Raw genomic sequence first — 21934 nt, 5'->3', positions numbered from 1 at the left:
GCAGGCCCCCCCTGTGCCTCAGCAGCCCCTTGGTGGCTGCAGGGGGGCTCCACGTGCTGTCCCTGCTGTCCCTCGTTGTGACAGAGCCCTATGGAGGGTGCAGGTCCTCGTGCAAAGGGATTGACCAAGCAGCCACACTGCCCCTTGTGATAAAGCCACCATGTCGTCCCCCTGCGCTCCCCACCCTGGGAGCTGCCCCCTCCTCAGCCAGCCCTGGGCCAGTGCAGGCAGCTCCTGCCCTACAAAGGGCCCAGCACAAGGGTGAGGAGCACCCCCAGGGCCCATCCTGGCTGCTCAGAGCCAGTGCTGGGCATCCACGGGGGAAAGGATGCACCCTGGAGGATACCGTCCCTTAATGTCCCCCCTCCCCAGCTCCCACAAAAAAAGGGCACAGCGGGACACGGGCTCAGGAATATAAATCTCATTAAAATCTAGGATACTTTAGAAGTCTACACCGGGAGAGACACTGGCACAGGCAGCGCTGCCCAGGGACGCGCGCGTTATTGCTAACAATTAGAGGTGAACAGTAGCGGCGTGACACATGGGGCAGGGCACGGGCACCATGCGGGAAACTGCGCCTCTCCGCCGCGTCGCACGGGGGGCTCGGGATGGGGCCAGGGGAGCTGGAACGTCCTTGCCGGGGCTCAGCACCCTGCTGCCCCTCAGCCTGTCCCCGCCGCGCCGCCCCGCGTCCCTGCGCGAGCCTCGGGGCTCCGGCACAGGGAGCGCGGTGCTGGCTGGCAGGGGAGCCTCAGGGTGGGAAGGGTCCCGTCCTCCCCACCCCAAAACCGAGAGCTACGGCCCCTCGGCTGTAGCTGGAAGACAGATTGAAAACCGCCCGGCCTTGCCAGTGCATCCTGCTCCACTAATACTGCTTGGGGACAAAACGTACCCAGATGGCTCGGAGCGAGCGGGCTGCCTCCGCCCTCCCATCTCCTCCGGTACCTCTTGCTAGCAGCAGCTGGGGGCCAGTCCTTCCTGCTCCCCCTTAGCACCATGGAAGGTTCCCCCCCTGCCCGTGCCAGGCCGTCGGGGACACCAGGCGCCCGTGCCACCACCCAGGTGGCCCCCCCAAGGTGCGGGGACGCTGCACGTAGCGGGGCTGTGGGTACGAGCGCACGCACGGCGCACCCATGGGTACCGAGCGTGTGTGCCTGCGTGCGTGGGGGTGCGTGCGCCCAGGTGCACGCGTGCCTAAGTGCTTGTGCTTGTGCCTTGTGCTGGCGCGGGCAGCGCCCTCGCCCCATTGTCCACCCCGTGCCCCAGGTGCTGTCTCTGCACGTGGCCACCCAACCGAGGCCGGGGGCTCGCTGCAGCGTCACCTCTTGCCACCACGGCCCCGTGGGACCGAGCCCGGGAGGGTTGTGCCGTGTCCCGGGGCGGGCAGCACCCCAAAAAGTGCCCCGGTGCCCTCTCCATCCGCGCGGCCCGAGGGTGCCAGTCCCCACGGGGCAGGTCCCCTGCAAAGTGCCTCTGGCTCCTGGCCCTCCCGGGGCTGTGCCCCCCCCTCCTCTCGTGTCCCAGCGTCGCGCACGGAAGGTTACCGTAAACTTGAGGGTTAACAAACGCCACGGGGGGGGACGGGGTTAACCGGAGAGGAGGTCGGGGGTCTCGGGGACGGGCGCTGAGAGCCCCCCGCCGTCCGGTGCGGCCCGGAGCCAGGCTCCGCCAGCGGAAGGTGCGAAAGTGTCACCGCGCGGGAGGGGTTAGAGGGGGTGCGGGGACGGCAGGGGGGTCACAGTCTGGAGTCCTGGCTGTGGGCCAAGCCGTTGCTGCCCTGCACGGGGGACGCGGCCGCGGCCTCGCTCTGCGCCTTCTCCGGGTGCAGGGGCTGCACCTCCAGGTGGGACTCGGTGGAGGGGCTGAACGCCGGGGCGTAGCGCCCGCTGCGGTGCTCTGGCAGCGCCGGGCCCCAGTCCTTGCTCGCCTTGGTAGCGTTTTTCAAGCGCTAGAGAGAGGGAGATGGTAGGGGACAGGGTCAGCTCCCGCCCTCACACCCTGCCCCGGCCACCCCACCACGCCAGGACGCCCCGTGGCTGCTGCCTGCAGGTGTCTCCGACCGCCCCGGGGTAGGGGACAGCCTCGTGGCAACCCCCAGCGGGGACGTGGGGGCTGTCCCCGACCACCCACCTCCAGCAGCGTGTCCCCCTCGGAGCGGCACACTTTGTAGATGGCGTAGATGGGGATGCAGATGACGGAGGAGAGCGCCATGAGGAAACCGATGCTGATGGCCCAGGTGGGGTAGACGTAGTCGTTGTAGGAGATGGGCCGGTACTGGATCACTGTGAAGACCAGGATGAACTGGGGAGGGACAGGCAGGATCAGCCGGCGGGGAGCAGCCACCCTGCTCTGTCCCCTGCCCACAGCTGCCCCCACCGCCCCCGGCCCCGTGTCCCCTGCCCGCGATGCTCACAAAGATGATGGCGGGCGAGATGAAGCGCCAGCAGATCTGGAAGAAGAACGGGGGCGGGAAGCCCAGCATCATCTCAATGTCCTTGAAGTAGTTGCGGTGCCCTGTGGGGACAGGCGGCCGTCAGCCCCAGCAGGACCCCAAGCCCCTGTAGTGGGACCTTTAAGCCCCTTGGTCGTTGGCCAACGACCTTGCCAGCCTCCGGCAGCCAGCCACCAACTGGCCACGAGTCCCCAAGCCCCCACCCCACCGCGGGGGCACCTACCGTAGATGTACATGATGGCGACACACATGATGCAGGAGATGATGACCAGGGAGAAGCTGGCGGCGTAGTTGTCCATCAGCAGGAGCCAGTAGATGCCCGCCTGCGAGAGGGACCCCTGTTGACAGTGGCAATGACAGTGGCACAGGTCCCCCCACCCCCATCAGCACCCCGGGGTGCCCCACCTGGGTGGTGAGCGGGATGCCCAGCAGGAAGCCTGCCACGGCCACCCCCAGCGTCACGAAGGTCTTCCTGCGGATGATCCACTCGTTGCCCACCTCGTCCACGATGGCCGTGACCAGCGTCTCCAGCAGGCAGAACTGCACGTGGGGTGGAAGGGGCAGCACATCAACCTCAACCCCATTGTGTCACCCCCCTGTCCTCACCCCACCGTGCCCTACCTGCGTGCCCAGCCCCAGGAGGATGAGCATGAAGAAGAAGAGGATGGACCAGAGCGGGGAGATGGGCAGCAGGGTGAGGGCCTCCGGGTAGGCAACGAAGGCCAGGCCGGGGCCGTGGTCGGCCACCTTGGAGATATCCACGCCCAGGTGGTTGGCCATGAAGCCCAGGATGGAGAAGATGACGAAGCCGGCGTAGACGCTGGTGGCGCAGTTGGTGATGCTGATGATGATGCTGTCCCTGCGGGGAGAGGCGGGTCAGGGCCGGCGGCGGGGCCAGGGGGCGGCGTGGGGGCACGGGCGGGCACTCACCGGTAGCAGTTGTTGTGGAACTTGTTGTAGGAGGCCATGGTGATGAGGCCACCCCAGGCGCAGCCCAGCGAGTAGAAGATCTGCGAGGCGGCATCACCCCACACCTGCACCACAGATGGGGTCAGCGCCATGTGCCGTGTCCCCCTTGATTCCCCCCCTGTCCCCCCGTTGTCCCCGCTCACCTTGGCGTCCAGGATCTTGTCCCACTGGGGCGTCAGGTAGTACATGATGCCGGTGAGGGCCCCCTCCAGCGTGATGCCGCGCACGAAGAGGATGGTGAGCACCACGTAGGGGAAGGTGGCCGTGAAGTACACCACCTGCGGGGAGGGGGCTCGGTGGGCGGGGACACGGGGCGAGGGGGCGGGGCTATCGGGGCGATGGGCGGGGCTACAGCCAGGGGGAGGCGTGGCCATGGCCATGTGGGAGGGGCATCACCGATAGGGGCGGGGCTATGTCTAAAGGGGGCGTGGTTATAGGCAGGAGGGGCGTGGCTATATACAGAAGGGGTATGGCAGATATACAATGGGCGTGGCCACATAGAAGGGGGCGTGGCCACACAGAAATGGGGCGTGGCCACCCAAAAGGGGGTGTGTCCAAGAGCCGGGGCACGCGGGTACCTTCCCCGAGGACTTGACGCCCTTGATGAGGCAGAGGAAGACGACGACCCAGGAGACGCCGAGGCAGCCCAGCAGGGGCAGGCGCACCTCGCCCAGGTTCCCGATGTCATCCGAGAGGTTGAGCACGTACCTCCTGCACCGGGGGGACAGCAAACATCAGCGGGGCCCCACCACCGCCCCACCAGCGCCCCCCAGTCCTCCCCCAGTACCTCCAGTACTCCTTGCTGGGGCTGGTGCGCTTCTGGGTGGCATTGAGGAGGTGGGTGAGGTTGACGGCGGCGTGGCTGGAGAGGTTCCCGTCCAGCACCCCCACGCAGTCGGGCGTGTTCCAGGCGTTGCTGCAGTACGTCCAGGGCAGCACGCGCGTCATGGACACAAAGAAGTAGTAGAAGGCAATACAGATCACCACGTTGTAGTAGATCCCGATGTACGTGGACACCACCATCATCCCGTAGCCCACGCCTGGGAACAGCACCGGGGAGGGGTGAGCGGCGCGGCGCGGGCGGTGCGGGGCTCGCGGCTCGGGGGCGGGCGGCACCGGGGCGAGGAGCATGCAGGGCTCAGCCCCCTGCCGGGCACGGGGAACTCCTTAGGGCACAGGGGGTGTGTGGCTGGCAGGACTGCGGGTGAGCCCTTGGGGTCTGCAGGCCTGGAGGACCACAGGGCTGGGGGCTCTCCTTGCATGGCCATGGGGACTTTGGAGCCGCAAGCACCCGGTGACAGAGGGCACCCAAGGACGGGGAAATACACCTAGGATGAACGCACCACGGTGGCCTGAATAACCTCTGCGGGGGACACATGTGGCAGTGCAGGGATGCGTGTGTAATGCAAGCACTGGATGCTGGGGCAGTGTACGTCGTGCTGCAGGAGGGGAGCGTGCAGGGCACTTGTGGGGCGTGCAGGGATGTGTGCGGTGTGAGCAGTGTGTGTGTGCACAGGCAGTGCGTGTGCAAGGCATGCAGGGCTGTGCAAGCAGCACATGCCTGTGCAGGGCTGCACAACGTGCCGGAGGCGTGTGCAAGGGACACACCGGGAGCGTGGGTGTGCGCCCCGTGCCGCTGTGGGGACGGGCAGCCCCTTACCTTTGAACATGGGGCTGACCCTCCAGACGCCAAGGCAGCCCTGGCTGGCGAACTGCCCGAAGGAGAGCTCCATGAAGAAGAGGGGGATGCCGCAGAACACCAGCATGATGAAGTAGGGGAACATGAAGGCACCTGGCGGGCAGGAACCACAGGGTGTGAGCGGGCAGCAGCCCCACACACGGCCGTGCCCCCCGGCACAGCTCAGGAGCAGGGCGCACGGCCCCATCCCCACCCCGGGCCCCCCTCGTCCCCATCCCAATGACACCCACCTCCCCCATTGCGGTAGCAGAGGTACGGGAAGCGCCAGACGTTGCCCAGCCCCACGGCGTAGCCCACGCTGGTCAGCACGAACTCGATCTGGTTGCCCCAGTTGCCGCGCTTGACGCTCTTGTCCTGCTTGCCCCGCTCCCCGGGCACGGCGCCGTTCTGCGGAGAGATGCGTTGGGGTGCCTCAGCCGGGGGGGACACCCCCGCCGGGCCCATCGGAGGGGTGACAGCCACCGAGAGGGGCCAGGAGGTCCCCTGCATCCTTGCCCCATCCCTCCCCAGGCTGGGCCGCCCCGTGCCAACACCCCCTCCCCACCGTGCACGCGCAGTGCCAAGGAGAGGGGAGGCAGCGCTGGCAGCCCCCCCGCCCCACGCCGGCCCCGATGAATAGCTCTCCCCGGAGCCCGGCTGCAGAGAAGGAAGAGCCTGCAAGTCATACAAAGCAGGCTCGGGCGCCCGAGCACAAAGGGGCCTCTGTTCCTTCTCCCCCACCCCTTGCGCCCAGCAAAAAGGGGCCCCGCTGGGTGGCCACTGCCCGCAGCCGGGGGGGAACCGCCGGACCCCCGGCCCCCCAGGCTGTGCCCTGGGGTGGGTGCCCCGGGATGGGGAGTGGGGTGCAGCGATGGGGTCAAGCTGGGGTCCCCCAACCCCAAGAAAGGTGTCCTGTGGTGGCAGGGGTGCTGACCCTTCCCGTGCAGGTGGGACCCCCCCGGGGGACAGCCCCCGTGCCCATCAGCCCTGAACACGGGGAGGGGTGGGGGCAAGAATGGGCGCTTTGTGCAGGCCGCGGCACAATGCGCGCTCACACCGGGGATGACAACAAAGGGGACGGGTGCCCGTCACCCCCGGCGGAGATGGCACCCGCCACCCCGCGGCCCTGTCCCAGCGTGGCCCCGAGCTCACGCCGAGCTCCCCGAGACGCTGCCCAGCTCCGGGCCGGGGGTTGGTGATATTTTTTGGGGAGCTGCTGGCATTGCCCGCGCCCCCCGCGCCGGGCCAGGACGGGGAGCCGTCGCTGCGGATCTGCTGACGCCGGCGGGGCGCGGGCAGCAGGCGCGGTGCACCAAACCGTGTCATTCGATTAGGGCCGGCGCAGCCGGGACGTGATGCCCGGCGACTCCGGCACCGCGCTGCCAAACAAAGCCATCTGCTGCGGAGCGGGGCCCGCACGCGCCGGGGGCGGCGAGGGGGGCGGCGGGGGCAGCGGGATGCACAGCAGGGGGCTTGGGGAGGATTTGGGGTGGGCTATAGGGGTTGTAAGGGCAATAGGTGGCAATACGCTGGCCATACTCAGCTGGGGTACTGGGGTGCCCGTGCCAGGCCCCACAGGAAAAGGGTGCGTGGAGAATGCGCCCACAGCATCCCAACTCTCCCAGCACCCATGGGTGCTCCTGCCCAGCCCCCAGGACCCCAAGACCACCCCTAATCCACCTCGCATGTCCCCACATCCCCCGCAGGCACAAGGTGGGGGATCCTGGTCTGCCCCAGGGCACAGCCTCTGCTTGTGGGGTCCTGCGTGGGGTGGGGTGGAGGGGTCCCCAGGGTGTGGGGGTGATGCTGGCGATGTCCCCACGTTGGGGTGCGCTCATGCGGGATGATCCCATTGGGAAGCCCCTGATAAAGCTTGGGCATTATATGAGATGCTTGCACTGAGGAGGCTCCCGCTCAGCACGGCTGGCAGGTGGGGGAACACTGCTCCAGCCTCCCCGAGATGTTTTTTTTGGGGGCACCGCATGACCCCAACACAGCCTGGAGCCCCCAGAGCCCAGAGGGGACCCCAACCCCGTCCCAAAGCCGGGGGCCACCCCGCTCCCTCTGCTCGGGTGACCCCAGAGGCATCACAGCCTCACTCACTGCCTCCACGGGGCACCCCAATTTTGAGGCACCTGGCAGCAGTGCTCCAAGAGAGCGCCGGCCCTCTGCCATCCCACGCTGCAGCACAGGGCTAAGGCACGCTTGTCCCCAATAAGGGGACAGCCACATGTGTGCCCAAGCACGCACACGTGCGCACACGCTTGCATGCTCACCCATCAGCCCGCTACAATCCCCCCCCTCCCCAATCCGGGAAGGTCGCCCCGTCCTTTCCACTCATTAACCACCCAGCTGCATGGCAAAAAAAAAAAAAAGGGGGGGGGACCCAAGGGCCTGCGAGACGAGCCCCTCACCCCGCTTCGTGTTGTGGGGTCAGGATTTAACACAGGGGCAAATTCCCCTAAATTTTCCATGCACAGGTGCACACATAGCGGGGAGGAAGGGTGCCCCGTGCGCCCCAAACGTCCCCTTTGGGGACGTTTGGGGCGCACGGGGCACCCTTCCTCCCCGGGACCCTACCAGACAGCCAAAGCATCCCCGGGTCCCGCAGCGCAGGCACCATCCATCACGGCGCCTGGCACTGGAGCCTTTCTCATGCTAAGCAGCGCTGCCTCGCACAATGGCAGCTTGGCCGGGGTGCCCGGATGCCCCCCACTTCCCCAAGGGACCGTCCCCTCCCCCTGATTTATGCCTGGGAAGCTGATGGCTGCGGGGGGGGGGGACACTTCCCCGTGGGGTGAGTGGAGGCAGAAGCACCTGGGGACCCCCAGTGTGTCTCCAGAGTGGATCCCCCCCTTCTTAAATTGCCCCCCTGGGGATATTCCAGCCCCGCAGAGGCACCCTATGGGACATCAGCCTTATCCATTTTGTGGGGGGGCCCCGTTCTTGTTTACTCCCCCAAAAAATAGATGCCACGGCAGGGTGACAGTCACCCCGGTGAGCTGCGGCACCGCGCACCCCTCTGGCCAGCAGTAGGTCTTGGAGTGAACAGCCCCAAAACACAGCCCCTTGCTCGAGCAAACCCTTCCTGCTCCCTACGCAGCTGGGGTCCCGGGGGGGCTGGAGGTAGAGGCGGGCAGAGGGGGCCACATTTGGGTACCTCCAGAGCCACCCTCCTCCCCTGCAGCACCCCACGTCCCTGCTGGATAGGGGGGGCTCAGGGGGCCCTATAGAGCCGTGGCCGTGCTCCAGCCCCCCAGAGCTGGCACAGAGCACCCTGGAGAGCCCCAGCGGCAGGGGACAGCGCTGGCACGGCCACCGCCACCCCGTCCCCGTGCCGCAGTCGCCCGGACCCCGCTCTCAGCACCCCACTGACCTGCTGGCGGGGCCGGGGGGGGCCCGGCTGCCCGTGGCTGCACCCCGGGGGGCCAGGCTGGCCGGCTCCGTGCGTCCCCGGCTTCATTGGCACCGCTGGGTCCCGCGCGGTGGCAGCTGCCCGCCCGCCTCCCCCCGCCCGCTGCCTGCAGGGCTTGGCACCGCGCCCCGCTCGCCTCCCGGCCCGGCCCCTTCGCCCCACAGCCAGCAAGGTGTGTGTGTGTGTGTGTGTGTGTGTGTGTGTGTGTGTGTGTGTGTCCCCTCCCAGCAGGGACAGGAGACGGGGGCTGCGCGGTGCTGAGCCCTGGCACAGCTCACATCCCGCTTAATGAGGCCTCATTAGCGGGGTCCAGCTGTTTGCAGCCCCGCACGCTCCGGCGGGCAGCGCTGCCCTCCCTGCGGGGCTCATCCTGCCCCCGCAGCCCCTGGCTCCTTCCCACACCGCAGCCTGGCAGAGGGCAGCGTCCCCTCGCTGTTCCCCATGTGCTGTCCCATTCCCATGCCCCCCGCCCCACACACATCTTCCTGCCCCACTCCCATCGCCGTGACGCTGCCCAGCCTCGCACATCCGACCCCAACCTAGGTTTGGGCACTGCTGGGACCTGGCACGGCCCGATATGGGGACGGGGGCGCTGGGACGAGCCTGCCCGGTGGCACATCCCCAGCCTGGTCCCATGCCACCTCTCCCTGACGTCAGCCGAGCCGCTGGGCATCACAGGGATCCACAGCAGTCACCACAAGGTCACAGCCCCGCGGGGGGACCATCTGCCTGGCAGGAGGGCCGCGCTGCCAGCCCCCCACCGCCCCGACACCCCCAGCCTCGCCGCTCTCACCCCTATCCCCCTGCCCAACGCGGGCTGGGACCCCCGGTAGGGTGCCGCGTCCCGTGGGAGGGCAGAGGCAGGGAGCCCCCCAGCAAGGCTCGGGGTGCCCCAGCTGCTCCCAGCCCCGCGCCCCGGCTGGGGAGCGCGGCCAAAGCGCCAGCCAGGCGTGATGGAGCACCGAGGGCGGGGGGACGGGCCGGCGCTTTCGGGAGACCATCTGGGGTCCGGGCAGCGGCGCTGCGGGCGCACACGTGTGCCGTTCACATGTGCAGGGCGGGCGCTCGGCTTCCCACACCGGCACCCAGCGCTCGTCCCGATCCCTGTCCTCTCCTGCGCCGGCCGCCCGGGATGCTCCCATGGCGCGGGGAGCAGCACCCAGCTGTGCCCCCCTGGGACACGCAGCCTCCCCCTCATGCCAGCCCCAGTGGCAGGGACAGGGGGATGGAGCCAAGCCCTCCAGCCCTGTTCCACGTGCAGCCCTGCACCCTGACACCCTACAAGGTGCCCACCTGCACCCCTCCACGGCCTGGCTCACTGCACCGCCTTGCTTGGGCCACCAACACGCCACCACCAGATGTCCTTCCCCAGGCACAGGGCCCTGAGCTCTCCCAGCTCCCCAGTCCCTGCGTGCTCTGGCTCTGGGAGCATCATTCCTGCCCCTGCAGCCCCCATCACCCCATCCCCAAGCAGGGCTGCAGGGTGCCCAGGGCAGGGACGCCGCCTGGGGACCTACCAGGTGCCACCAGCCCCTAGCCGGGCGCTTCCCGCCGGGGCTGCCTCTCTCCGGCCCCATTCTCACGGCGCGGGCACGATTCTCCTGGAGCGCTCAGGCAGAAAAATCCCCCGCCGGCCCCCCCAGCGCTGCCCCTTGTTATTCCGGGAAGGGCTCCCGCAGCCAAGAGCCGCTTCCGCAGCTCCTGCTCGCGCTGCTGGCCCCCCTGCCCGGGGCCGGCGGCACCGCGCTGCTGGGGGTGTCTGGGACAGGGCAGGGCCCCCCCCCAAGCTTTGTAATCCCTGCGAGCACGGTGCCAGCGGTGCCCGCCCGGGCTGGGACAGGCGATGGCAGGAGCCCACCTGAGCCGTGCGCCCCCCCGGCCGAGCGCTGCCCGGCTGTGCCAGCAAAGCAAGGCTGGGAGTCAGGAGCCGCTGGCACGGCTGGAGCCCAAACAAAGCCCGCTGCCGGGGACAAAACAAAATGTCCTGAAAGGACAGGGAGGGAGAGGCTGTCGGATCCCCCTGCTCGGCCACACAGGGACTGAACCAGCCCCTGGAGCTCCCCTGCATCCCAGCGCCTGCTGCGCACCCGCTGCCACGGCCTCTGCTGGGTTTGGGAGGGGAAGGGGCACCGAGCCCCCCCCTCCTGCCTGCGGTTTGGAGCCAGCAGGCACAGAATTACACGGGCATCCACACGCATGGCATTCCTGTCGCACCAGCAGGCTGCAGACCCCAGCCCGCATGCGGGAAAATTGAGGCACAGCCACACACCACAGCCAGGGGATGGAGAGCCTCAGCCGTCACCCCTGTCCTCCCCAAAACGGGCACCCCGAGCCCTGCCACCACCCCCCCCGGGCACAGGGACTGTGCCACGGGACCTCGGTCGGGCTTGGGAACTGCACCTGCTGGCAGGGATTAGAGGGCAGGGCAGGGGCCATGCTTTGCCATGCTGTTTGCGCGGCGCTGGAGGCAGGCCAAGGAGATTAGCTGCCTTCCCCAATGACCCAGAAAGCTCAGCAGCCAAGGCCCTGTCCCGCGACACCTCGTCCCAGGGCACTTGCAGCTGGCCCAGCGCAGGGATGCTCCTGTGAGGGATGCTGCCGTGCTCCCTGCCAGCTCCCAGCACTGCCGTGCCCTGTGCCCACCCTGCTCGGGGTGCCCCTCGCCCTACAAACGGGGAGCAGAGGGCTGCGGGACGGGGTTACCGGCGCACCGGGTGCCAGACCCCCGTGGTTTCCCTTCCTCCCCAGCTCCCCATGTGCCGTGGGCTGGGCAGGGCCTTCGGAGAGGCGAGTTAAAGATTGACCAGGAGCAGGTGGGCGCTGGGTGCCTGGCTCCCCGCTGTCGGTGCTGCGGCCACGGCAAGGACACGGCAGCAGCGTGGAGGCGCGGGGCTCGTGGCAAGCATGACGCACACGCAGGGGCACCGGCACGGCACGCACGGGGATGGCAGAGCTCCAGCCGAGCCTGGCAACGTCCCCAGCACCTCACCGAGCCCAACCGTGGGGAAATTTGCCTTCCCACCCCTGCCACGGGCAGGAGGGGAGCCCGGTGCCGCCGCGGGCACCGCCGGCAGGGCCACGCTGGGCCAGGCAGCGAGGGAGCCGTGCACACACGTTCTGGGAGCGCCCGCTGGAGCACACCGCTCCCCTGGCTCCCGGCTTCCCAGGGAAGTGCTGGCTCCAGGCCCTCTGGCTGGAGCGTGCAGCTATTTCGGGAAGCCCCCTGGGAAGGGGAGGGGGGCGAGCATGTCAGCCCCGGAGCTCAGTTCCCACCTATAGGGGAAAAGGCAGAAGCCCAGCCCAGCCTGCGCTCACCTGCAAGACAGGGACGGCTGCTCGGGGCAGCGGGGCTCCGGGTTCCCAAATCCCTCATCTGCGAGGGTACAGCAGTGACCAGCACGGGGTCAGTGCAGCCCTCCCAGGAGGACACCGCACACGCCTGTGCCAGGGGGTGAGGGCAGCACACCCCACAACACAGCGCTGGTGGGGATGTGGGGTCGGTGCCTGCCTCTGCCTCCATCCCGTTACTCCTGCTGTCAGGGAGAGCTGGCAGGGGTGGACGCAGAGGGTGACAGCCCCGTCCCCTGCCCCTGCAGGAGCTTGTACCCGGCACAGAGGGGTGCCCGTGCCCAGCAAAGGTGGAGGAGCTGCGCGGCTTTCCCGCCTTCCCCTGGAGAGCTGGGGCGGGCGATAAAGCAGGCAGCATGCCTGAGCGGGGCGATAGCATCTGCAGGCGGTGAGACACCACACCCGGAGCCTCGCGGGCAGCGGGCTGGGAGCGAGAAACCACTGGCGGCTCCATCAAGGGGCCCCCCAGGCGCCGTGCTGGGGGCACAACCCCGGCAGGGCATCCTGGTGGCCATCTGGAGCCCCTTAGGAGCCCCGGCATCTCGCTCCCTCGCCCTGCATCGGGTGCTCCGGGTCCACCGCAGGGTTTCCCCCAGGTCAGCCCGCTCCCTGCGCCCCAGCACTCACCAGCAGCCCCTCGCTGCACTTATCGGCCATCCCTGGAGGCTGGAGCGCGTTCCCGGCTGCCCGCCGTGGGGTCCCTGGCTCTCCGTCGCGCTGGCTGCGGCACCGGCACCCGCACGCTTCAATCCACGGGCAGAGCGAGCTGGGCAGAGAAACCAAGAGGGACGTGACTGGTGGGGTGGGCACGTCCCCGCCCCGGGCCTCCCCCTCCATCCGGGCAGCAGGGGGACGTGCCAGGCAGGTGGCTGCCCCGTACCTGGCCGCAGGGTGGGTGGGAACGGGGCCGGGGGTCTCCCTGAGGGTCTCCTCCTCGCTCCCACCCCCCCAGCATCTCCGAAGCCCCGGCACGGCCACGATCGGTGGCTCCCAGGTGTTTCCCAAGAAGCAGTTAAAGATTTACCCGCTGCGGACAGGCGACCTTGCGGGCAGCTGGCTCCCAGCCGCCCGGCGGGTGGGCGTCGGGGGGCCCCGTGCGTCCCCCAGCCAGAGCTGGAGCCGAAGTGGCCGCGGCGGGCGGCAGCGCCGGGACTGGGCGCAGCGCGGGGCCAGCTCAGGGCTCAGCTGCCACGGAGGACACAGATGGGAACCGATTGCCTTCTGCCCCGGTGCATCGCGTGCACGTGCAGCGCAGGGGGGGCGAGCCAGCGGGCTCTGCCACGGCCAGGTGCTGCTGCATCAGGCACGGGAGGGGGGTGCGGCCCCCCCTGACCATTGCTCCTGCCCCATCCTGGGGCTGCTGGGGCCAGGGGGGCGCCTGGGCTTGACCTTCCTCCCTGCCGGGAGGGATGGGGGCTGTTGCAAAACAGCGGGGCGCGGGGCTGTGCAAGCAGCGGTGTTTGCAGATCCCACACCAGCTCCTGGCGCCCTTGCTGGCCGGGAAAGGACCCCTGCCCCCAGCCAAGGGTCCCCGACGGAGGCCCAGCGCCCCGGGCTGCCGTGGGTCTGGAGCAATCAGCAGAGGGGCACGAGGCCCCGAACGCATCAGGAGGGAGCGTGGGTGGTGGAGATAAAGGGCAGGAGGCCGGGGGACGCGGGCAAGCCCCCAGCCCTGGCTGCAGCCCCCCGGCACAGGCAGGCTGCTGCCCGCAGATACCGCGTCCCACTGCCAAGCCCCTCCCTGGGAGCGGCTGCATTTCCAGGGGGGGACGAGGTGTCGTCACCACACAGGGAGGGAGGACAACAAGCCCCGGGAACCTGTCAGAGGGGGCAGGCGTGGGGCCAGCGGCCAGACCTCCTCCTCGCCGCACACCTATTGCCAACAAGCCGAACGCCGCCCTCCCCACGGCCCTGAATTTGGCCTGGGAACTCATCACCTGCCCGTCCTGGGAGGGGAAAGCGCCCACGGGAGGGCCCGCCGCTCCCCCAGGGCTCTGCCAGGCAGCGATAAGGCCACGCGTGTGCACGGCAGCTGCTGGCTGTGGCTCCCTGCCCGGCACAAAGGCGAGCACCACGGGCCCAGGAGGGATGCAGGGCTCCAGGGATGCCCAAATCCGCAGCATCCCCCGGGGCAGCCGGGCACAGGCTCTATGGGATGCCCTTCCTGGTGTCACAGCGTGCCGGGACCGCTCCGAGCACCCTGTCCCTGACAGGTGACGGGTGGCACCGCCGCCGTGCCACACCTCGGCACGGCACGGCACGGCACGGCACGGCACGGCAGCGCCCAGGAGGAGGAGGCAGCGGGTGCCTTCCCGCAGGATGTGGCACCGGGGGGTGCCCGGCACGGCCGATGCCACCTGCGGAGCCATTTCCTCCGCCAGCATCCCCGCGGGCACAGCGGGGGGGGGCGCAGGGAGCCGAGCCCGGCTTCGCCCCCTCCATCCCCGCGATGCGCCCGGTGCGGCACGGCGGCGGGGGGGGCCCGGGTTACATCAGCCGCCACGTGGTGGCTGCTCCGCCGCCCCGCCCCGGCACATGCCCGTGGAAAATTACCGCCGGCCCCCCCTCTACAGCACCGGGCCGGGCCTCCCCGGGCCCCGCCGCCCCCGGCCCCGCCGCCGGGCACGGCACCGGGCGGCCCCGCTCGGCCCCCGCGCCCGGAGCGCAACAGATGCGGGAGCGCCGCGCATCCCGGCCCCGCCGCCAGCGCCACCCCGCCGCGTCCCCCCCCCCCCCCGCTGTCCCCTTCCCGGTGCCCCCTCCCCGGTGCCGGGCCGAGCCGGGCAGCCGGTGGAGGTGCTCGCCCTTACCGTGCCCATGCCGCCGCCCCCCGGCCCCTCCCGCGGCTCGCAGCGGGTCCCCGGTGGCTCCGCGCCCCCCGGGCCGCCGGCGGTACCGGTGAGCGCCGGGCCCGGTGCCGTGCCGCCGCTGCCGGTGCTGCCGAGTTAAATGAAAGTTTGGAGGTCGGTGGGGGCTGGCACCGCCTCTCGCCCCCGCCGCGCTCCGCCTCCCGAGCTCCCCAGCGCCCCGCTCCGGTACCGGCACCGGGGGCGGCGGAGTACCCGCGGCACCCCCGTCCCCGCAGTACGCACAGCGGGAGGGCACGCCGGGCACGCGGGGGAGCTTGCACACGCGTGCACACACGTGCACATGCATCCACACGCATGCACACGCGTGCACACGGATGTACAGGCGTCTACATGCAACCCACACGCATCCACATACAGCCCACACACATCCACACGCAGCCACACACATCCACAGCTATGCACATGCAGCCACACACCTCCACATGCGTACACACGCATGCACACACACCCACATGCATGCACACACACTCACACGCATACACACACATGCATCCCCATGCACATGCATGCCCGTGGGCACCCACGCCCTGTGCAGGCTCACACAGGCCCTGGGCACGCGTGGGCACGTGTGGGCTGTGCGGTCACAGCCAGCCTCACGCAGGGCACACACAGGGATTTGCACACGCATGGGGAGTGCCACACACAGCGCACGCACAGCTCACGTGCCGCCAGGGCACAGCACCACGAGGGGATGGCCGCAGGATCCGGCCAGGATGTGTGCAATGAGTGTGACCACGGTGCAGGCGTGTGTGTGTGCACATATGTGTGGCTGCTGCATGTGTGCTCATGCACATGTGTGCTGCAGCATGTGACGGTGTATGCACACGTGTGTGCACGTCTGCACATGTCTATTTACACGTGTGTGTTCCCATGTGCACACGTCAGCGCCATGTCCGTGCCCCAGCCACACGTGTGCTCCCACGCACGTATGCAACCCCCCGAGCCCACACATATGAGCACACATGTACGGGCACGCGTGTGCAGAGGCACGTGAGCGCGCACCCATGCCCACAGACCAACCTCTGCCCGTGGGTCCTGCGCCCGTGTGCGTGTGTGCACATGCGTGAGCAGCCAGCGCTCGCCCCCGCAGCCCCGCCAGATGTTTCCAGTAAGGCATGACGGGTGCGCCTGGGGCCGCCCCTCGCCTGGCCCCTTGCCGAGGCCCCCCCTTCCCTCCTCTCCCCGCCGGGCTCCCTGCGTGCCGGGACGGGTGCCTGCACCCCCAGCACCCTGCCCTGCTGCCTGCATCAGGCCCATTTCGCCGGGCCCCAAGGCAACCACAGGGAGTGTGCTTCCCCCTTCACCCCAAAACCGTCTCCCCGAGCACACCGACAGCACGGCCGTGCCCAGCACCCTGTGTGTCTGTCCCCACCCCAGGCTCTGTGCCGACCCGCTCTGTCCCCATGGGTCACATCCTGCTGGAGGAAATCCTCTGCATGGGATGGCGGCGGGGGGGAGCAGTGATGGGGTGGGAGTCTCGGGGCGTGTGGTGGCTACCTCAGGCCCATGTTGGGCTACGAGGATGGGGAGCTGGTGGCAGCACCATCACTTTGTCACTGCTTTTGTTTTGCAAGCGCAGCGGAGGCAGAGCCACGACACCCCTAGCAGGAAGGGGAAGGTGGCAGCGAAACCCGCGGGTGCTCAGGTCCTCCCACACTCCTGCGGCGCCTGCTGATGTTTGCTCTGCCCCAGAGCCCGGGGAGCCCGCTAGCACCTCGCTCCCGGCCCTGCAGGGCTTCACGCCCTGCCCTGCAGCCCAAATCCAGCATCCCACATCTGGCAGCCCGCATCCCCAACGCAGCAAACTCCTGCAGCCCGCGCCCCTGCCGCAGGGTCTGGCAGCGGGCGGGGAGCTGCCTGCCGTGGAGCTGCAGACCTGCCGCAGGGCTGGATTCCCAGGGATGAAGCTCATGCTTTCAAACCCCAGCACGGCTTTGTGCAGGCAGGGCTGGCTCCAGAGCTCCTGCAGCCAGCCTCTGAATCCTTGCACAGACCAAAGGCAAGGATGGGGTTTGGGGCACGCCAGGCGGGGTGGGCTGTGCGAGCCCCATGGGGATCGGAGGTCTCTGCTCCAACCCACAGGGCTCCTTGGGGTCTCGGTCCATTTCTGAGCACCTCCTCTGTGCTCTCTCGGACATTTTGACCTCTACAAAGACGACGAGGGGCCCTGCAGCCCTCAGCCAGGGGCAGTCCCTGGAGTGCAAGGCTGCGGTGCTAGAGGGATGTGGGATGTGTGTGAGCACCAGGCTGTTCCCATGCCCCCTTCACCCATCTCTCTGCACCTGGAAGAAATCACCCCCCAATTCCTCCCTCCCTGGGGGCACCCATCTCTCTCCCACCTTGCTATCCATCCTCTGAGCTGGCTGGCATCACAGCATCCCCAAAGTGCAGTGGGGTGGTGAGGGTGACACCACAAACCCCCTCTTCGGTGCCATTCAGATCTGTGGGGCTGGCAGTGACCCACCGTGGGCAGCCCGTGGGATCCCTGCAGCGGGCTCCTGTCCTGTCCTGTCCTGCCCTGTCCTGTCCTGCCCTGTCCTGTCCTCTCCTCCCCTCCCCTCTCTTCTCTTTTCTTCTCCTCGCCCATCTCCATGGGTGCTGTTTCCTGGGAAACTGCGGGCAAACGCGGGCAGGGAGCCAGAGGGGTGAAGGGTGGGGAGGAAATGCCAGCTCCCAGCACCTGAGGCAGGGATGGGATGGCCCAAACAGCGGCGAGAGCTGGAGGTTTCCACAGCACCGTGGCAACCCCCCAGTGCTCGGAGCTGGGGACCAGCAGGGACTGGGGGACCACACTCTCATCCCGGTCCCCCAGCTCCCTGCTGGATCCTGGAGGGGGACTGGGCTGGCAGGGGATGCGTTATCAGGAAGGACCCTGCCAGAGGGGCAGGGGAAGCTCCAGGGAAGACCCTCCACCTCGCGCCTTGCCCTTTCTGCTGGCTCATCTTTTGTTTTTGTTTTTGTTTTTCTTTTTCTTTTTGTTTTTGTTTTCTCTCCCTTGTGCTCTCCCCATCCTGCGCAGCATGTGGGGAAGAGGAACTGGCCCATGACGGCACGGCATCTGCCCCACGGCTCCGGCGATGGTATCAGAGCTGATGGAAAGCACCCAGAATTGTTCCTGGTCTGCCAACAGCTTGAAGCCACCTGGTGGGAACGCTCACGGCGAGGACCTGGCGTGTTGGCAGCACCGTGGGGACAGTGCCACCCTCCTGCTGTGGCGCTCCCTCACACCCAGCCCCGTGTCCCCGCTGTGCCGAGAGCTACCCCGTGCCCAGCTCCGGGCTCAGCTCCCCCAGCCCTTCCCCAGGCTTTGCCAGCAACTCACCCCCTCAGGCTGCAGGATTTGGCCAACTTCTGAGGTCTGGAGGAGCGCCAGGGCAGGCGAGTGCTGCCGGGGCTGGGAGGAGCGCAGCGGGCACCGCTGCTCCCGGCTGCGGGGAGCCGACGTCGCCAGCGACTCAGCCACAGCTCCCGGGGACTTTCCACTCAGCTACCTGCTGCTGACCTGGAAAAATACCCTTGGTGCAGCGCCCAGCCCGGCCCTGCAGGCAGGGAGATGGGTGGGAAAATCCCCACGGCATCCTTGGGCTGGTGGCTGCGAGGGAAGGCGCCGTCCCCCTGTGCTGCCCCACGCTGCCCTCCCCGCCGGCCGCCTTGGCAGCACGCAGCGCCCGGCTTGTGTTTCACACCGCGGACACGTGCACCCAGCAGGGACAGCCCCGGGCACACACACGGGCTGCATTGCTGGGAGCTAATGCTTTGGCTGCAGGTCCCCAGGCTGTTGTTCCTCCTCGTGCTCTGCTCGCACCCGGCTGGGAGGAACAGAGCCGCTCGGATGGGCTGAGCATTGCCACATCGCCTGGAGATGTTTGCTGGGTGCAGGGCGCAGCAGGGTGCTGGGGACCCCATGGGAAGCATGCGCCTCCCCTAACGCTACCCAGGGCAGCACCCGGGTCCCTGCTGCAGCCTGGGCTCTGTGCTCCAGCGAGCACGACAGCTGGGGCGCCTGGGGCTGCCCAAAATAGCTGTCCCCACTCCCCCCCTCTGCCTGGCCGCAGGCAGCTCTCCCATGACAGCGTCCTGCGACCCGGAGCAGCTGGAGGCAGCTGCCACCCTGCTGCAGCGCTCAGCCCTCTGCCCGTGGGCTGCTGGCTGTGGGGCACCCCGGGCTGGGATCAGCACCACCCCCCAGGACCGTGTCCCTCTGTGCCCCCAGATGGGGAGAGCTGTCCCCGTCCCCATCCTCGCCGTGCCACCAGCCAGCAGCACACGGGGACCATGCTCATGCCTCTCTGCCACCTCCCCTTGTCCAGCCTGGCAAAGGGGCAGCTTTTCTGGGGGTCTGTGCACCCTGTGCAGGTCCCTGGGGACGGTCCCCAGCCCCATCTCCTCTGCACCTCGAGGCAGCTAGGAGGAACGCGGCGCTGCCCACCCTGCTGGTGCCGCGTGCTCCGTCCTGCCCTGTGTGACACAGGGCTTTCGGTTCCCCATGGGGCACACGCACGGGGCAAACAGCCACACAGCCCCTCCGCCACATCACGCCTCTGAGCCCTGCTGAAATTCCCTGCGGGGAATTCGGCTGAGTGTGCCCTGGTCTGGAGCGTGGCACCGGGCAGTGACAGCAGCCCTTGGTGGCTCTAACAGACTGCTCCAGCAAGGGTGCTGGTGTGATGCTGGCCACGACACCCTCCTGTGCTGTGCAGCCGGAGAGCTGTGCAACAGTTGGCCCTGTGCAAGCTCAGCCCCGTGCTGTGGTTTTCCCTTGGCCGTGGGACAAGCCCTGGTGTCTGCGGGGAGCTCCCACTTGGTGCCCGCCCCGTACGGATCTGTGCCTCTGTCCCAAAGCAGCTCTCACGTGAGCCTCCTGTCCCTTTGGCAGTAGAAATAATGAACTGGCTTTTATTTTTATTTTATTTTATTTTATTTTATTTTACTTCTAAGAAGCTGTTGTAACGGATCAGATGACCAAGCCGGGCTAACCCTCCCCACCGCCAGGCTTTGCTCGGTGTGCTGAGGCCTGCCCAGTGCCGTGCGCCTTGGGCTTCCCAAGGGGGGCACACGGCGGGGCCAGGGGAGCTGGGCAGGAGGATGCTGGGCTGGGTGCCCTGCTGGCCCCAGGGTGCCGGGAGGCTGCGAAGGAGCCGGGCTCCCTCTGCGGACAGTTACTGCTCACTGCACCCTCCGCCAGAGCTGCTGGGGGGGCCGGAGCTGCCCGGCTCCTTCCCGGTCCCCTGCGCCCTCGCTGCGTCCCGGGGGGTTTGGCACAGCGGTGTGCAGGGTTTAGTCTCCAGATCCCAGCCACCAGCTGTGCTTCCAGGGCTTTTTTTTTGGGAGGGATCCGGCTCTTGCTGCTGCCACTGCTGGGGCCAAGTTGTCTCCTCCTGGGGTGTCCCATGAGGCAGCATGGTGCTGTGCGTGGCTCAGCTGGGTGCTGGTGGTGTCCCCCCAGGGGCTGGGCACTGCTCATCCCAGCATGACCCATATCCCTGGGGAGAGCTGGCTTTTTTTCTCCCTCCAGCGCCAGTCACAGCAGATAAAATCCAAATATCCCTGCCCGCATGCAAATGAGCTCTGGGGCACCTCTGCATCGTGCCCAGGGACAGGCATCCTCTGGGACACGGCCAGGCTGTGCTGCACACAGCTCCCTGTCCCCAGGACACGCACCCAGTCCTGACCTGCTGGTCGGCCTCACGGCTCCGAATGTGACTTGGCAGCAGTAAGGAAGCAGGGGACAGAGGGGACAGCGGGGCTGGAAGGGGTGGCCCAGGCCATGGGAGCACCCAGGCGCATGGGGTGGGGTCCCGGAGTGACAGCATCAGTTAGGAGGTTTTGGGTTGGGAGGCAGGGATTTTAGGGCCAGCAGCAGGTGGAAGGCTTGGTGGCAGGGTGGGATGAGGGGCAGGATCTTTATGGGAGGACGTGGGGGTGCCTCAGATGTCAGGGGCTGCTGAGTGTCACATCTGTCCTGGAGAAACAGGGACAGGTGGGATGGGCTCCGGTTAACCCAGACTGAAAGGATGGGGATCCCAAAGCCCGCTGCCTTTGCCTCGTGGGAACCAGACCTCGCCTGTCCAAACCTTCTGGGTCCCTTGGGGGACCAGAAAGCCGCTCGCTAAGCCCAGCAGGGGGCTGTCCCCGCGGGGCCACCTCCAGCCAGCCAGGGGCGCACCCAGCGCCGCGTCCAGCAGAGGGAGGCAGACACCGGGCGGGACGGCAGCGGGGCGGGGATGCTCCGGCACGGCTCGGCACGGCTCGGCACGGCAAGGCACGGCACGGCCTCGCCCCACGCTGCATCGCCCCAGGACGAGCAGCTGGAGGGGGGCGCAAAGCTTGGCCATGGGTGGACTGGGGTCAGCGGAGACGCAGCCCCGGTGTCCCCTATCCCAGCCCTCGTGGCACCGGTGTCCCCGCTGCCCCAGGGAGCTCTGTCCCACCGTGTGCTGGCCTCATCCTGCCCTCCCCGAGTGCCACCATCCCGCTGAGCCTCGCACCCCGCTGTGCGCAGCGGTCCCGGTGAGCGCCCCGTGCCCATGGAGACGCGCGGGAGCCCCGGCCACCAGCTCTGGATGGTGCTGGGTGTGTCCCCTGCTAAATTTAAAGGACTTTGTGGTATAAATATCCCTGTCTGTAAATAAACACAGAGGCTAGATGCTTATCAGGGCCTTCCTGGCGGCCTTGCTCCAGCGTGCCGGGCACCCCATGCCGTCACCGCCGTCCTCCTTGGGCTGTCCCCTCTGCTGGCAGCATGGCCACGTCCTGCAGGACCTGATGGGGACATGGAACAGGGTCCTGCCCCACAACACAGCCCTGCCCCACACCACGGCCCTGCCCAGATCCCACTGGGCTCTCAAGGGGACGACCATGAGCTGTTGACTCTGGTGATGGGGAGCAGGGAGGTGTGCTGCTTGCCTGGGTTTCCCTGGGGACAGGGGCACGTGGGGCTGGCACCCTGGCACCTGCTGTGACTGCTCTGGGGCAGAGCCCAGCCCCAAGGACCCCATGGCATTGCCACCCTTGGGGATTTGTGCCACCACCCTGGGGACCCGAAGGCACCGCTGGCCCAGCAGTGGGGCTGCCCCCTGGGGACAGTGGGGTCAGTGTAGGGCAGGGCCAACATGCGGGGCAGGGCCAGGACCACAATAGGGGGAGGAGCCAAAGCACAATGTGGGGTGGAACCTGCGCCCCTGGGGTGGAGCCAGGGCCAC

The 21934-nt window shown here is 68.2% G+C and overlaps 1 protein-coding gene across 5 annotated transcripts; it reads right to left on the bottom strand.

Annotated features, from left to right (window-relative positions):
• Positions 1–406: 406 nt before the first annotated feature.
• Positions 407–14720, bottom strand: SLC6A9 (solute carrier family 6 member 9). Of its 5 annotated transcripts, XM_032192651.1 has the most exons (14): positions 14673–14720; positions 12490–12628; positions 5351–5507; positions 5082–5213; positions 4209–4461; positions 4000–4132; positions 3565–3699; positions 3383–3486; positions 3074–3311; positions 2858–2992; positions 2676–2775; positions 2414–2514; positions 2131–2301; positions 407–1948 (listed from the first exon to the last, which is right to left on the bottom strand). In XM_032192651.1, the coding sequence occupies exons 2-14, from the start codon at positions 12517–12519 to the stop codon at positions 1736–1738; spliced, it is 1902 nt and encodes a 633-aa protein (XP_032048542.1). In that variant the 5' UTR covers positions 12520–12628; positions 14673–14720; the 3' UTR covers positions 407–1735. The 5 variants fall into 5 exon arrangements, with proteins under 5 accessions (XP_032048542.1, XP_032048545.1, XP_032048544.1 ...); XM_032192654.1 differs by lacking the exons at positions 12490–12628; positions 14673–14720 and adding an exon at positions 10032–10085; XM_032192653.1 differs by lacking the exons at positions 12490–12628; positions 14673–14720 and adding an exon at positions 8476–8541.
• Between the last annotated feature and the right edge of the window lie 7214 nt (positions 14721–21934).

Source organism: Aythya fuligula, chromosome 8 (genome assembly GCF_009819795.1).
Source record: "Aythya fuligula isolate bAytFul2 chromosome 8, bAytFul2.pri, whole genome shotgun sequence".
NCBI classification, from domain to species: domain Eukaryota; kingdom Metazoa; phylum Chordata; class Aves; order Anseriformes; family Anatidae; genus Aythya; species Aythya fuligula.
This window is presented reverse-complemented; position numbering and strand designations above follow the sequence as displayed.

Excerpts from the sequence above, each read along its gene's own strand:
- SLC6A9 (XM_032192650.1), bottom strand. The coding sequence starts at position 5,609 with ATGCAGGGGACCTCCTGGCCCCTCTCGGTGGCTGTCACCCCTCCGATG. Across the intron at positions 3,312-3,382 it reads TTCCACAACAACTGCTACCG|GGACAGCATCATCATCAGCA; the intron begins GTGAGTGCCCGC and ends CTCTCCCCGCAG. Across the intron at positions 2,776-2,857 it reads GCATCCCGCTCACCACCCAG|GCGGGCATCTACTGGCTCCT; the intron begins GTGGGGCACCCC and ends TCCCTCTCGCAG.